At 44.1% G+C, this 15862-nt stretch overlaps 1 protein-coding gene across 5 annotated transcripts in view; it reads left to right on the top strand.

Moving 5' to 3' along the window:
• Nucleotides 1-345: 345 nt before the first annotated feature.
• Nucleotides 346-15862, top strand: part of LOC110523124 (WD repeat-containing protein 7) — a 342879-nt gene continuing 327362 nt past the window's right edge. For 4 of the 5 annotated variants that reach the window (XR_005051631.1, XR_005051630.1, XR_005051629.1 and 1 more), the window contains exons 1-5: nt 346-504; nt 7463-7634; nt 9116-9222; nt 11386-11464; nt 13517-13691. Coding sequence is in view for 2 of the 5 variants with exons in the window: in XM_036976656.1 (XP_036832551.1) it covers nt 7476-7634; nt 9116-9222; nt 11386-11464; nt 13517-13691 (520 nt within the window). In the remaining 3 variants the exon portion in view is untranslated. The remainder of the gene's footprint in view (nt 505-7462; nt 7635-9115; nt 9223-11385; nt 11465-13516; nt 13692-15862) is intronic. The other variant, XM_036976658.1, reaches the window with a different exon arrangement.

Here is a 15862-nt window from a genome sequence, read left to right as displayed (position 1 = left end):
TCTGCCTAGAAGCAGTCACTATATTTCTGTTCTCTTCAGTTCTCCATGTTGTCTATACGTTTCATATGTCAAATCAAATTGTATTTGTCACATGCGCCGAATACAACAGGTGCAGTAGATCTTACCGTGAAATGCTAACAAGCCCGAAAGACATTATCTCCACCCACACAAACATTTTGAGTTTTATACAGCACCAACAATAACCCCAGCAGTGGGACATATGCTCCACCTGCAGTCCAAGAACTGGATTGATTACCATTATGAATATCCATTTGCCACAACCAAGATGGTTGCCAGCGCAAGACGTTTATTTTTTTTACGGCAGTAATATCGATTAACGGCAACGCCGAACGCTGTCCCGTAATCAGCTGACTTGAGAGGATCTGCAAATATCCCGAGTGGAGTAATCAAGACGAATTAGACTACCGATGACCTACACTGACCGAGTATTTCATCAATACTGTTCCCTAGAAAAGTTTAATGGTGCAGTATAACCTGTCATAGGTAAGTGTTTTAAACGTATTTGTCCATTTTAGCTTTATTTTGTATTTTTTTAACCAGGAAGTTGCGACATATAGGTGCTTTAATGTCAGCTAGCTAAGCTATCACCTGCTAGCGAAGCCAACGGTTTTGACCAAGGTATGCAATATAGTGAATAATACTGTACTGTCTTTTGTTACACGACGTTTTACTTACACTGGCATACGTGTATATCATAGCTAGCTATGGTAGTGTCTCAACGTATAATGTGCTAGCTAGCTCATGTGTCAACCCATCATTATCTGGCTAAAATATCATTATCTCACAACGATTTGCATCCAAAGTCTGTAATAATCGATAACCTAGTTACATGATACAGAGAAGATTGAGCTTCTTCTAGTGACAAACAGGATAAATAACTCATTGAGTTGGTTATTTCATGCACCCAAACCTTCGAACAGGCATGCTGTCTGGTTGTTTGATGATCATCCATTGAATGATTTTTTTGCGCAAGATCTTCTGTAATGTCTTCTGCACGCAGTAAACGGTAGACTTACTGCATCCATTACATTTCCCTACACTTGAAGTACCCTTTTATAGCTGATTTTTGTTTTTTAAAATATTTATGTCAGGGTGTTTCGGAACAGTATTGTGGATTCACTTGTTCTGTGTTTGGAAAGAGATGCTAGTAATGAGTGGGCGTTCCGGGTAAGTTACATGGTGTCATCGTTCAGCCTTTTGTAGCTACCGCACTGTTTCCCAGGCTGCCAGTCGGCATTGTAGGACCCTATAAAATCAACTTTACGCAATTCAACAATATTGACAAAGGTATTGAATTTAATAGGGAATCCACTACATGGCCACTGTCAAATGATTACATTGATCATAAGACAAGAACAGAATGGATAAGAGACCAGGATAATTCCCCGTCTGCCGAGGCTAGGATGCGCGCAACTGCAACTTCGTTTAGCCGTTAGCGGTGATGCTAATGAAACATCTATTGGTATATGGAAATTATTTTTCTCAATTAAATGTTAATTACAAAGTAGACTGTTAACGTTATTTGCTTTACAAACTCTACCATCGTATGCGCGCTACAAAAACACTCCCGAACAACAGCTAGTAGGTCCACACTGGAATTAAAGGGTAGGCCTAACTACACCCCAAAATCAAGTGGTCTCCATATGTGGTTTAAGCATTGTTGTGGACTTAGAACATCCAATGTAGGTGTTTTAATTACCCCCCCCCCCAAAAAAAAACAGTAACATGGAATCAGGCAAAAAATACAACTGGGTTTTATAGGGCCCTATCAGCAGAGAGTAGAGTGGTTATGGTATCCTCTTTCATTCTACAATGTAAGCTACCTGATACTGGACTAGTCATGCTATTCTCAATATAATACAATACATACTTGCACTGAGACCTTTTAATGTCAATGTATTGTACACAAAATTATCAACTTATTGGTTGCCAAAATCAAATTGTGTTTGTCACGTGCCAAATATAACCTTACTATTAACAGTGCAGTTCAACAAATAGTTAACATTTCCTAAATAAAAAGTTTAACAGTAGAATTACATAATAACGAGGCTATATACAGGGGGCACTGGTACCGAGTGAATGTGCAGGGGTACAGTTTAGTGTAGGTAATTTGTACATGAAGATAGGGGTGAAGTGACTATGCATAGATAGCAGCAGTGTAAAACCAAATGGGGGGGGGGCAATGTAAATAGTCCGGTTGGCCATTTTGATTAATTGTTCAGCAGTCTAATAGCTTGGCGGAAGAAGCTGTTAAGGAGCCTTTTGGCCCTCTACTTGGTGTCCTGGTACCGTTCGCCGTGCGGTAGCGGAGAGATCACTCTATGACTTGGGTGACTGGAGTTTTTGATAATTCTTTGGGCCTTCCTCTGACCCTGCCTGGTATTGAAGGAAGCTTGGCCCCATTGATGTACTGGGCCTTAAGTACTACCCTCTGTAGCGCCTTTCGGTTGAAGGCCGAGCAGTTGCCATACCAGGCAGTGATGCGACCAGGATGCTCTCGATAGTGCAGCTGTAGAACCTTTTGAGGATCTGGGGACCCATGCCAAATCGTTTCCGTCTTCTGAGAGGGAAAAGGTGTTGTCGTGCGCTCTTCATGAATGTCTTGGTATGTTTGGACCATGAAGGAACTTGAAACTCTTGACCCGCTCCGACTACAGCCCCGTCAACATAAACGGGGGCCTGTTTGGCTCTCCTTTTCCTGTAGTCCACGATCAGCTCCTTTGTTTTGCACACATTGAGGGAGAGGTTGTTGTCCTTGCACCACACTGCCACGTCTCTGACCTCCTTATAAGCGGTCTCATCGTTGTTGGTGATCAGGCACTGTTGTGTCGTCAGCAAACTTAATGATGGTGTTGGAGTCCTGCTTGGCCAGTCGTCAGTGACAGGGAGTACAGGAGGGGACTAAGCACGCACCCCTGAGGGGAACCGGTGTTGAGGATCTGCGTGGAAGATGTTTTGTTGCCTTCCCTTACCACCTGGAGGTGGCCCATCAGGAAGTCCAGGATCCAATTGCAGGAGGAAGTGTTTGGTCCCAGGGTCCTTAGCTTTGTGGGCACTATGGTGTTGAATGCTGAGCTGTAGTCAATGAATAGCATTCTCACATAGGTGTTCCTTTTGTCCAGGTGGGAAAGGGCAGTATGGAGTGCATTCGAGATTGCGTCATCTGTGGATCTGTTGAGACGATATGCACATTGGAGTGTGTCTAGGGTTTCCGGGGTGACGGTATTGATGTGAGCCATGACCAGCCTTTCAAAGCACTTCATGGCTACCGACTTGAGTGGTACATGAAAGTAGTCTTTTAGGAAAGTTACCTTTTGCATTCTTGGACGCAGGGACTATGGTGGTCTGCTTGAAACATGTAGGTATTACAGACTCAGTCAGGGAGAGGTTGAAAATATCAGTGTGGACGCTTGCCAGTTGGTCCGCACATGCTCTGTGTACACATCCTGATAATCCATCTGTCCCCGCTGCTTGTGAATGTTGACCTGTTTTATGGTCTTTCTTACATCGGCTGTGGAGAGCATGATCACACAGTCGTCCGGAACAGCTGGTGCTCTCATGCATGCTTCAGTGTTGCTTGCCTCGAAGCCAGCATAAAATTATTTTTTTCTCGCATGGTAGGCTTTTGTCACTGGGCAGCTCGCGTCTGGGTGTCCCTTTGTAGTCTGTAATAGTTTGCAAGCCCTGCCATATCCGACTAACGTCAGAGCCGGTGTACGAGACATCAATCTTAGTCCTGTATTGACGCTTTGCCTGTTTGATGGTTCTTTTGAGAGCATAGCAGGATTTCTTATAAGCGGGGTATGTGCTTACGGGCTCTGTGGGGACAACGTCCTCAATGCACTTATTGATGAAGCTGGTGACTGAGGTGGTATTCTTCTCAATGCCATTGGATGAATCCCAGAACATATTCCTGTCTGTGCTAGCAAAACAGTCCTGTAGCGTAGCATCTGTGTCATCAGACCACTTCCGTATTGAGTGAGTCACTGGTACTTCCTGCTTAAATTTTTGCTTGTAAGCAGGAATCAGGAGGATAGAATTATGATCAGATTTTGCCAAATGGAGGACAGGAGAGAGCTTTGTATGTGTCTCTGTGTGTGGAGTAAAGGTGGTCTAGAATATATTTTTCTTCTTCTCTGGTTGGACATGCTGGTAGTAATATGGTTAAACTGATTTAAGTTTCCCTGCATTAAAGTCCCCGGCCACTAGGAGCGCCACTTCTGGATGAGCATTTTCCTGTTTGCTTTTGGCCTACAGCTCATTGAGTGCGGTGTTGGTGACGGCATCGGTTTGTGGTTGTACAGTTGAAGTCGGAAGTTTACATACACCTCAGCCAAATACATTTAAACTCAGTTTTTCACAATTCCTGACATTTAATCCTAGTAATTCCCTGTCTTAGGTCAGTTAGGATCACCACTTTAGTTTAAGAATGTGAAATGTCAGAATAATAGTAGAGAGAATGATTTATTTCAGCATTTAGTTCTTTCATCACATTCCCAGTGGGTCAGAAGTTTTCATACTCTCAATTAGTATTGGGCCAAATGTTTCGGGTAGCCTTCCACAAGCTTCCCACAATAAGTTAGGGGATTTTTGGCCCATTCCTCCTGACAGAGCTGGTGTAACTGAGTCAGGTTTGTAGGCCTCCTTTCTCGCACACCCTTTTTCAGTTCTGCCCACACATTTTCTATAGGATTGAGGTCAGGGTTTTGTGATGGCCACTCCAATACCCTGCCTTTGTTGTCCTTTAGCCATTTTGCCACAACTTTGGAAGTATACTTGGGGTCATTGTCCATTTGGAAGACCCATTTGCGACCAAGCTTTAACTTCCTGACTGATATCTTGATGTTGCTTCAATATATCCACATAATTTTCCTGCCTCATGATGCCATCTATTTTGAAGTGCACCAGTCCCTCCTGCAGCAAAGCACCCCCACAACATGATGCTGCCACCCCCGTGCTTCACAGTTGGGATGGTGTTCTTCGGCTTGCAAGCCTTCCCCCTTTTCTTCCAAACATAACGATGGTCGTTATGGCCGAACAGTTCTATTTTTGTTTCATCAGATCAGAGGACATTTCTCCAAAAAGTACAATCTTTGTCCCCATGTGCAGTTGCAAACCGTAGTCTGCCTTATTTTTATGGCAGTTTTGGAGCAGTGGATTCTTCCTTGCTGAGCAACCTTTAAGGTTATGTCGGTATAGGACTCGTTTTACTGTGGATATAGATACTTTTGTACCCGTTTCCTCCAGTATCTTCACAGGGTCCTTTGCTGTTGTTCTGGAATTGACTTGCACTTCTCGCACCCAAGTACGTTCATCTCTAGGAGACAGAACGCGTTTCCTTCCTGAGTGGTATGACGGCTGCTTGGTCCCATGGTGTTTACACTTGCGTACTATTGTTTGTACAGATGAACGTGGTACCTTCAGGCATTTGGAAATTGCTCCCAAGGATGAGCCAGACTTGTGGAGGTCTACAATATTTTTTTTCTGAGGTCTTGGCTGATTTCTTTTGATTTCCCCATGATGTCAAGCAAATAGGCACTGCGTTTGAAGGTAGGCCTTGAAATACATCCACAGGTACACCTCCAATTGACTCAAATGATGTCAATTAGCCTATCAGAAACTTCTAAAGCCATGAAATAATTTTCTGGAATTTTCCAAGCTGTTCAAAGGCACAGTCAACTTCTGACCCACTGGAATTGTGATGCAGTGAATTATAAATGAAATCTGTAAAAAATAGTTGGAAAAATGACTTGTCATGCACAAAGTAATGTTCTAACCAACTTGCCAAAACTATAGTTTGTTGACAAGACGAGTTTTAATAACTCCAACTTAAGTGAATGTAAACTTCCGACTTCAACTGTATATAGACGGCTACGAATAATCTAGATGAATACTCTCTCTTGGTAGGTAGTGTGGTCTACAGTTTATCGTGAGGTACTCTACCTAGGCTTCTTGAGAGGCTCGTCCTGTGCCTAGGCCTGATGTTGTTGCTATAGGTGATGAAATGGGAAGATAGTGATGCCTGTTGCAACCTGCCAGCCTGCCGCCTCAGTCCTCCCACTGCTCTGTCCTCTTCACCTATTATTGATGCAGCTGCTTGTTGTGAAATCTTAACTTCTTGTTTCTTTCGATGCGGACAGGTTATCACGACACAGTGTGCGAACACAAAACCAATAACAATAGGTTACAAAATATACGCAGTTCACAGTCCTGCCCTGTTCATTTCGCCAACAGACGTCACATGTTGTTCTGTATGTCACACAGGTTGTGTCCTAAATCACAGCCTATTCCCTACAAAGCACTATGTGGTTCTATGGATCGCCCTCACTTCACTGACTCCATGTCCTACTGTTGTGGGCACGCTGCCTGATTTTGATTGATTAAACTCTGAAAGCCTGTGGGGAGAGATTGGTGGTAGACTTTGAAAGTCAAAAGCGGTGTGTCACTGTCTAGTACTAGTTTGTTGGACTGAAAGCAGAGGTAGTTCTGGCGCTACGACAGCGATATCACTGAATTGTCTAAAAATGAAGCTGATGCATCTTGGGAAGATAAAAGTGATGTTTCACAGGCTGAGGTCTGCTCTGACTGAGACAACTCATGAGTGTATCATAAGGTATTGTACTGCCAATTTTTATTTTTTTTAACTTGGAAACTGAATGACACATGACTTAGGCCTAACCGTTGTGGCTTAAAAAAAAAAAGAAGTTGTGGCTAGACGATGAGGAATTATTTTCATGTTTTCTAGAAGTGTTTTATCCGCTTGTTTGGAAGGATGTTGACCAGTAGACATTTTGCAGTAACATTTGTTGTAATAGTGTAGGCTGTTCTGTTGTTCATTACCGTTTAACATGGGGTATCTCCACAGTTCTGCTTTTATTTCATCAACAGTTTGATCTTTACATTTAATCTGGATATTGTGCTTGGGACTTAGCTCAATATGACTCATGTGTGAAAGCTATGTTACTACGGGGCAGTAATGTTCAATAGGTGAATGATTGTGTAGCATTAAACAGATGGTTTTCAGCCAGGTCATGAAAGCACTCTGACCTAAGTTGGCAGTTGGTTCTGCTTTTCTGTGTTGTGCCTTGGTAATGGTCTCTGTCTGTCATTGGAGAAAATTCCTGTTTTGCGTTGCTTCCCTAAAACTAACCTTAGTGACAGAGATACCGATGGACTATCTTATGATTGTGTGAGTGTCACAATAGTCCTTAATGTTTTATTTTAATTACCACAGACTATTGACCGTAGATTTGTGAAGAGGTTATTGGAAAGTGTGGAATTGATCTGAAACTACTCTAACTCAGTAACTGTATGTCACCCACTAAAGTCTATGGTCTGCCCTTCAATAATGACCTCGATGACCTCAATGCTGCCTTGTGTAGTGCCCTCCCACCAATGTTAGTCAGCTCCTTAACTCTTTCCCTCTCTCTCCTCTCTACAGGTCAACAGAGAAAATGTCAGGAAACAGCCTGGTTTTACCCATAGTGCTGTGGGGCCGGACGGCGCCCACTCACTGCATCTCCAGCCTGCTGGTCATGGATGACCTCGCCACCATCATCACCGGCTGCCACGATGGACAGATCTGCATTTGGGACATGACCTCCGACCTCGAGGTAAAGCCTGCCGTGACCTTTGACCTCTAAACATGCGTTTGGGTCCGAAAGGTAAACATGTTACTCATTCTGGTTATATATGGACCCCCCCCCCCCCCCCCCCCCCCCCCCCCCAACAAAAAAAGTTTGTCCACGTAGGCCAGGGATTGGTAACAGGTGGTGCGGGGGTGCAAAGATTTTGGGAGAATTTTGTTTTTTGGTCAAAAAAGATTGTAAAATCACCAGGGTTTAATTTAGGAAATCTGTTGCCAAGTATTCCCACAAATAAATCATAAATTAATGTGATGCAGTCTCAATGTATACAAGGGATGAAATTAAACGTGTGTCATTATCGGGGCTTTTCTTTAGCAAAATTACTAAGAATAAACAAAATGGTCAGTTGTCAACGCCACATTAAGGTGTGGGGACATTCATTGTATGAAAATAACGAACTAGCAACTCTATTTCGCTCGAGCGTATAGCATTATCTGTCCGTCAACAATTCATCTGCGGGAGCGTGGCGTCTCTCAAAACCAGACCGCAGAAACAGCTGGCCGCTACTTTCCAGGAGATTGTTTGTGAGGAGATTTACTTCCGGGTTAAGTGGGCGGGTGTTATGAAGCGCGGTTTGGCGGTTAAATGTTTCGTAGGATGCATGACTCGACCTTTGCCACCCGATCCCGTTGGTGGAGTTGCAGCGATGAGACGATCAAAATTGGGGAGAAAAAAGGGGGGTAAAAATACAACAGAAAAATACATAATCATAATACTACTTTATCCTTGGTAAATCTCTGTCGCGTATTACACATCTTAGATGCTTATTACAGCCTCATCTCTCCATGCAGAAAATGGTTTTGATAGACTAGAATGGTCATATCTCTGGTCCGTCTTGGAACATGTGGGACTTGGCTCCAATTTCATTCATATGATTACAATACTATATGCTAATCCCTCAGCCATAGTAATTAGGGGAAATAACTGTTCTGTTCAGAATCACTAGGAGCCCAGGTAATCTACTTCATTCCATTATACATAGACATGCTATTTTACTATATCAAGACAATGTATCTCAATCGGTCCCAAACGCATTGAAGATCATAGATAAATTATAAAATGAATCTAACCAAATCAGCCTTACTGTTTCCCCGATGGAGGTCTACGGGTTCATGTTTTAGAAACGTACATTGAAATAAATAATGTACTTGCAAAACATTTTTGTGCTTAGTTTTGGTCAATTTGCGGTGTACACATGATTTGCATTTTCCGGCCACCAGACCATTCACTCTCAACATAAAATCGTTGCGTGGCTGAATCTAGTTGTCTACCCCTGATGTAGGCCAGGCACACCTGAGTGGCCTGTGTAATGTTGTTACTGTGTTAATTCGCAGGTATAAGAGGATCTTAATGTGAAAGTGAAACAGCTGTGTTCCTCGGTGTGCCTCTGTCCTATGGGTTGCCTGGTTTACCTGACTTGATTGTCCTGTCTCCTGTGCTGTTCTCAGATCAGTCCCAGGGCCATGTTGTTCGGTCACACAGCCTCCATCACCTGCCTGTCTAAAGCCAGCCCCTGCAGTGACAAGCAGTACATCGTCAGCGCCTCAGAGAGTGGGTGAGTAGTGAATACAGTAGGCGTACGCCACAGGAAGTACAGTGGTGGGCGTACGCCACAGGAAGTACAGTGGTGGGCGTACGCCACAGGAAGTACAGTGGTGGGCGTACGCCACAGGAAGTACAGTGGTGGGCGTACGCCACAGGGAGCCAATCAGTTGTGTTGTGACATATTAGGGGTGGTATATAGAAGATAGCCCTATTGCAAGGACTTTGACAGTTTCTTCAAGTGCAGTCGCAAATACCATCAAGCGCTATAATGAAACTGGCTCTCATGAGGACCGCCACAAGAAAAGGAAGACCCAGAGTTACCTCTGCAGAGGATAAGTTCATTAGAGTTACCAGCCTCAGAAATTGCAGCCCAAAGAAATACTTCACAGAGTTCAAGTAACAGACACATCTCAACATCAACTGTTCAGAGGAGACTGCGTGAATCAGGCCTTCATGGTTGAATTGCTGCAAAGAAACAACTACTAAAGGACACCAATAAGAAGAAGAGACTTGCCGGGGCCAAGAAACACGAGCAATGAACATTAGACCGGTTGGGATCTGTCACCTTTCTGTTTTTGTGAGACGCAGAGTAGGTGAACGGATGATCCCCCACATGTGTGGTTCTGACCGTGAAACATGGAGGAAGAGGTGTTATGGTGTGGGGGTGCTTTGCTGGTGACTCTGTTATTTATTTAGAATTCAAGGCACACTTAACCAGCATGGCTACTACAGCGTTCTGCAGTGATACGCCGTCCCATCTGGTTTGCGCTTAGTGGGACTATCATTTGTTTTTCAACAGGACAATTACCCAAAACACCTCCAGGCTATGTGAGGGCTATTTGACAAAGAAGGAGAGTGATGGAGTGCTGCATCAGATGACCTGGTCTCCACAATCACCTGACCTCAACCCAATTGAGATGGTTTGGGATGAGTTGGACCGCAGAGTGAAGGAATGGCACTCAGCAAGTGCTCAGCATATGTGGGAACTCCATCAACACTGTTGAAGTATTCCAGGTGAAGCTGGTTGAGAGAATGCCCAGAGTGTGTATAGCTGTCATCAAGGCAAAGGGTGGCTACTTTGAAGAATCTAAAATATATTTAGATTTGTTTAACACTTTTTTTGGTTAATACATGATTCCATATGTGTTACACTACATAACTAAAAGTATGTGGATGAGTGCTCGTCCAACATCCCATTACAAAGTGATGGGTATTAATATGGAGTTGGTCCCCCCCCCCCTTGCTGCTATAAAAGCCTCCACTCTTCTGGGAAGGCTTTGCACTAGATGATGGAACATTCCAGCAGGGAGTGTTAGTGAGGTCGGTCACTGATTTTGGGCGATAAGGCCTGGCTCGCAGTCAGCGTTCCAATTCATCCCAATGGGTTGAGGTGCAGGCAATCAAGTTCTGCCACACCGATCTTGACAAACCATTTCTGCATAGACCTCACTTTTTGCGCAGGGGCATTGTCATGCTGAAACAGGAAAGGGCCTTCCCCAAACTGTTACCACCAAGTTGGAAGCACAGAATCGTCTAGAATGTCATTGTATGCTGTAGCGTTAAGATTTCCCTTCACTGGAACTAAGAGGCCTAACCCAAACCATGAAAAACAGCCCCAGACAATTATTCCTCCTCCACCAAACTTTACAGTTGGCACTATGCATTGGGGCAGTTGTTGCTGAACAGTTGTTGCGCTGACGTTGCTTCCAGAGGCAATTTGGAACTCTGTAGTGAGTGTTGCAGCTGAGGACAGACGATTTGTACTCGCTACGCTTTAAAGCACTCGTCGGTCCCATTCTGTGAGTTTGTGTGGCCTACCACTTCGCGGCTTAGCCGTTGTTGCTCCTAGACGTTTCCACTTTACAGTATCAGCACATACAGTTGACCGGGGCAGATCTAGCAGGGCAGAAATTTGAAGAACTGTCTTGTTAGAAAGGTGGCATCCTATGATGGTGCCACGTTGAAAGTCACTGAGCTCTTCAGTAAGGCCATTTTACTGTCAATGTTTGTCTATGGAGATTGCATGGCCGTGTGCTCGATTTAACACATCTGTCAGCAACGGGTGTGGCTGAAATAACCGAATCCACTAATTTGAAGGGGTGTCCACATACTTTTGTATGCATGTTATCAGTTATTGCTCTAATGTTGTATTCACTATCTGCTTTGTGTGCAGGGAGATGTGCTTGTGGGATGTCAACGATGGCCGCTGTATTGAGTTCACTAAGCTGGCCTGCGCTCACACAGGGATCCAGGTAACGTATATGGCCTTTTTTCTCACCACGTATCTGTAGTCCATGGCTCTCTTCCATGGCTGTAGTCCATGGCTCTCTTCCACGGCTGTAGTCCATGGCTCTCTTCCACGGCTGTAGTCCATGGCTCGCTTCCACGGCTGTAGTCCACGGCTGTAGTCCACGGCTCTCTTCCACGGCTCTCTTCCACGGCTCTCTTCCACGGCTCTCTTCCACGGCTCTCTTCCACGGCTCTCTTCCACGGCTGTAGTCCACGGCTGTAGTCCACGGCTGTAGTCCACGGCTGTAGTCCACGGCTGTAGTCCACGGCTGTAGTCCACGGCTGTGGTCCATGGCTCTTGTCCATGGCTGTAGTCCATGGCTGCCGTCTTTGATTCCTCGGTTTGAGGAGGAAGTGAGGAAAGATCTGAAATTGAGGAAGCACCGATTGAGACAATGGTTTCTACTCTATTCCCTCTAAACCACACCTGTCCTTTTCTATCAACTGTATACACATCAAATGTAATTATAAAGCCCTTTTTAGATCAGCTGATATATCAAAGTGCTGTACAGAAACCCAGCCTAAAACCCCAAACAGCAAGCAATGCAGGTGTAGAAGCACGGTGGCTAGGAAAAACTCCCTAGAAAGGGAACCAAAACCTAGGAAGAAACCTAGAGGAACCAGGCTATGAGGATTGGCCAGTCCTCTTCTGGCTGTGCCGGGTGGAGATTATAACATGGCCAAGATGTTCAAATAATAATAATCACAGTAGTTGTCGCGGGTGCAACAAGTCAGCACCTCATGAGTAAATGTCAGTTGGCTTTTCATATCCCATCATTAAGATTATCTCTACCGCTCCTGCTGTCTCTAGAGAGTTGAAAACAGCAGGTCTGGGACAGGTAGCACGTCCGGTGGTCATGTCAGGGTTCCATAGCCGCAGACAGAAAAGTTTAAACTGGAGCAGCAGCTCGTCCAGGTGGGGACAGCAAGGAGTCATCATGCCAGGTAGTCCTGAGGCGTCGTCCTAGGGCTCCGGTCCTCCTAGAGAAAGAGAGCGCATACTTAAATTCACACAGGACACCGGATAAGACAGGATAAATACTGGACTAATCCACCTGAACTAATCCACTGAGACTGTTGTTCCTTCTGGACTAATCCACTGAGACTGTTGTTCCACCTGGACTAATCCCTTGAGATTGTTGCTTCTACTGGACTAATCCCCTGGACTGTTGCTTCTACTGGACTAATCCCCGGAGATTGTTGCTTCTACTGGACTAATCCCCGGAGATTGTTGTTCCACCTGGACTAATCCCCGGAGATTGTTGTTCCACCTGGACTAATCCCCGGAGATTGTTGTTCCACCTGGACTAATCCCCGGAGATTGTTGTTCCACCTGGACTAATCCCCGGAGATTGTTGTTCCACCTGGACTAATCCCCGGAGATTGTTGTTCCACCTGGACTAATCCCCGGAGATTGTTGTTCCACCTGGACTAATCCCCGGAGATTGTTGTTCCACCTGGACTAATCCCCGGAGATTGTTGTTCCACCTGGACTAATCCCCGGAGATTGTTGTTCCACCTGGACTAATCCCTGGAGATTGTTGTTCCACCTGGACTAATCCCTGGAGATTGTTGTTCCACCTGGACTAATCCCTGGAGATTGTTGTTCCACCTGGACTAATCCCTGGAGATTGTTGTTCCACCTGGACTAATCCCTGGAGACTGTTGCTTCTACTGGACTAATCCCCCGAGTACCTTCTGGAGCTCTGCTCAAGCAAGGCATTTGATTGGTTTGTTGTGAGGTGTCATTGATTTACACCGTGTTCCCGCCCCTCTTTAGCTGTTTTCTGTCATTGCACTTCCCCAGACTTCCCGTTTTAGGGATACCTGGTTCGTAACGAGGCGGGCGAAACCCTGACCTTATCACTAGTCTGTTTTTATATTGTGTCTGAGTCTCACTGGTCCTGTCCTCTACCTATTTCTACCTGTCTGCTGTGTAACGGACATTACCCAGAGATCCTAGGTGCTACTATCCTTGGAACTAACCCCAACCCTCACTCTTCTCCTCTGTCTAGTTCTACCAGTTCACCATCGGTACGCAGCGTGAGGGTCGTCTGCTGTGTAATGGACATTACCCAGAGATCCTAGTGGTGGACGCCACCAGCCTGGAGGTCCTCTACTCCCTCGTCTCTAAGATCTCTCCTGATTGGATCAGCTCCATGAGCATCATACACTCACATCGCACACAAGGTAGCCTACTTCACACTATGCTATACAATACTATGTTCTGCTATACAATACTATCCTATAGTATGCTATACTATGCTACCCTATATTATGCTATGCTATGCTATACAATACTATCCTATAGTATGCTATGCTATACTATGCTACCCTATATTATGCTATGCTATACAATACTATCCTATATTATGCTATGCTATACCATGCTATACAATACTATCCTATATTATGCTATGCTATGCTATACAATACTATCCTATATTATGCTATGCTATACTATGCTACCCTATATTATGCTATGCTATACTATGCTATACAATACTATCCTATATTATGCTATGCTATACCATGCTATACAATACTATCCTATATTATGCTATACTATGCTATACAATACTATCCTATATTATGCTATGCTATACTATGCTACCCTATATTATGCTATGCTATACTATGCTATACAATACTATCCTATATTATGCTATGCTATACCATGCTATACAATACTATCCTATATTATGCTATACTATGCTATACAATACTATCCTATATTATGCTATACTATGCTATACAATACTATCCTATATTATGCTATGCTATACTATGCTACCCTATATTATGCTATGCTATACTATGCTATACAATACTATCCTATATTATGCTATGCTATACTATGCTATACAATACTATCCTATATTATGCTATGCTATACCATGCTATACAATACTATCCTATATTATGCTATACTATGCTATACAATACTATCCTATATTATGCTATGCTACCCTATATTATGCTATGCTATACCATGCTATACAATACTATCCTATATTATGCTATACTATGCTATACAATACTATCCTATATTATGCTATGCTATTCTATGCTACCCTATATTATGCTATGCTATACTATGCTATACAATACTATCCTATATTATGCTATACAATACTATCCTATATTATACTATGCTCTGCTATACGATACTATCCTATACTATGCTATCCTATGTTATGCTATACGATTCATCATATGCACACACACACACACACACACACACACACACACACACACACGGTCAGTCAACCATAGGGTTCCAAAATTTCAGGATCTTTACCGGGTTTTTCAAATATCCCGTTTGGATGATTTCCAGAATCAGTAGGAGAAAGGCAGGGAGGGAATCCTGCAAACGGGATTTTTGAAAATGTAACTGAACTTTGCTCCTCTAGTCGTCCCACACGGCTAACATCAGCCTCTCTAACTGCCGTCCAGGAACAGTCCACTAACGCTTCTAAAACTTGGATTAGATAGACCTCTGACCACGGTAACGTTGTTCAACCGTCACGGTCTGTATTTACCATGGTAACGTTGTTCAACCGTCACGGTCTGTATTTACCATGGTAACGTTGTTCAACCGTCACGGTCTGTATTTGCCATGGTAACGTCGTTCAACCGTCACGGTCTGTATTTGCCATGGTAACGTTGTTCAACCGTCACAGTCTGTATTTGTCATGGTAACGTTGTTCAACCGTCACGGTCTGTATTTACCATGGTAACGTTGTTCAACCGTCACGGTCTGTATTTACCATGGTAACGTTGTTCAACCGTCACGGTCTGTATTTGCCATGGTAACGTTGTTCAACCGTCACGGTCTGTATTTACCATGGTAACGTCGTTCAACCGTCACGGTCTGTATTTACCATGGTAACGTTGTTCAACCGTCACGGTCTGTATTTACCATGGTAACGTCGTTCAACCGTCACGGTCTGTATTTGCCATGGTAACGTCGTTCAACCGTCACGGTCTGTATTTGCCATGGTAACGTTGTTCAACCGTCACGGTCTGTATTTGCCATGGTAACGTTGTTCAACCGTCACGGTCTGTATTTACCATGGTAACGTTGTTCAACCGTCACGGTCTGTATTTACCATGGTAACGTCGTTCAACCGTCACGGTCTGTATTTACCATGGTAACGTTGTTCAACCGTCACGGTCTGTATTTACCATGGTAACGTTCAACCGTCACGGTCTGTATTTGCCATGGTAACGTCGTTCAACCGTCACGGTCTGTATTTACCATGGTAACGTTGTTCAACCGTCACGGTCTGTATTTACCATGGTAACGTTGTTCAACCGTCACGGTCTGTATTTGCCATGGTAACGTCGTTCAACCGTCA

Source organism: Oncorhynchus mykiss, chromosome 5, assembly GCF_013265735.2.
Source record: "Oncorhynchus mykiss isolate Arlee chromosome 5, USDA_OmykA_1.1, whole genome shotgun sequence".
Lineage (NCBI taxonomy): Eukaryota > Metazoa > Chordata > Actinopteri > Salmoniformes > Salmonidae > Oncorhynchus > Oncorhynchus mykiss.
Note: the sequence above shows the minus strand (reverse complement) of the source record. Positions and strands in the feature narration are given on the sequence as shown.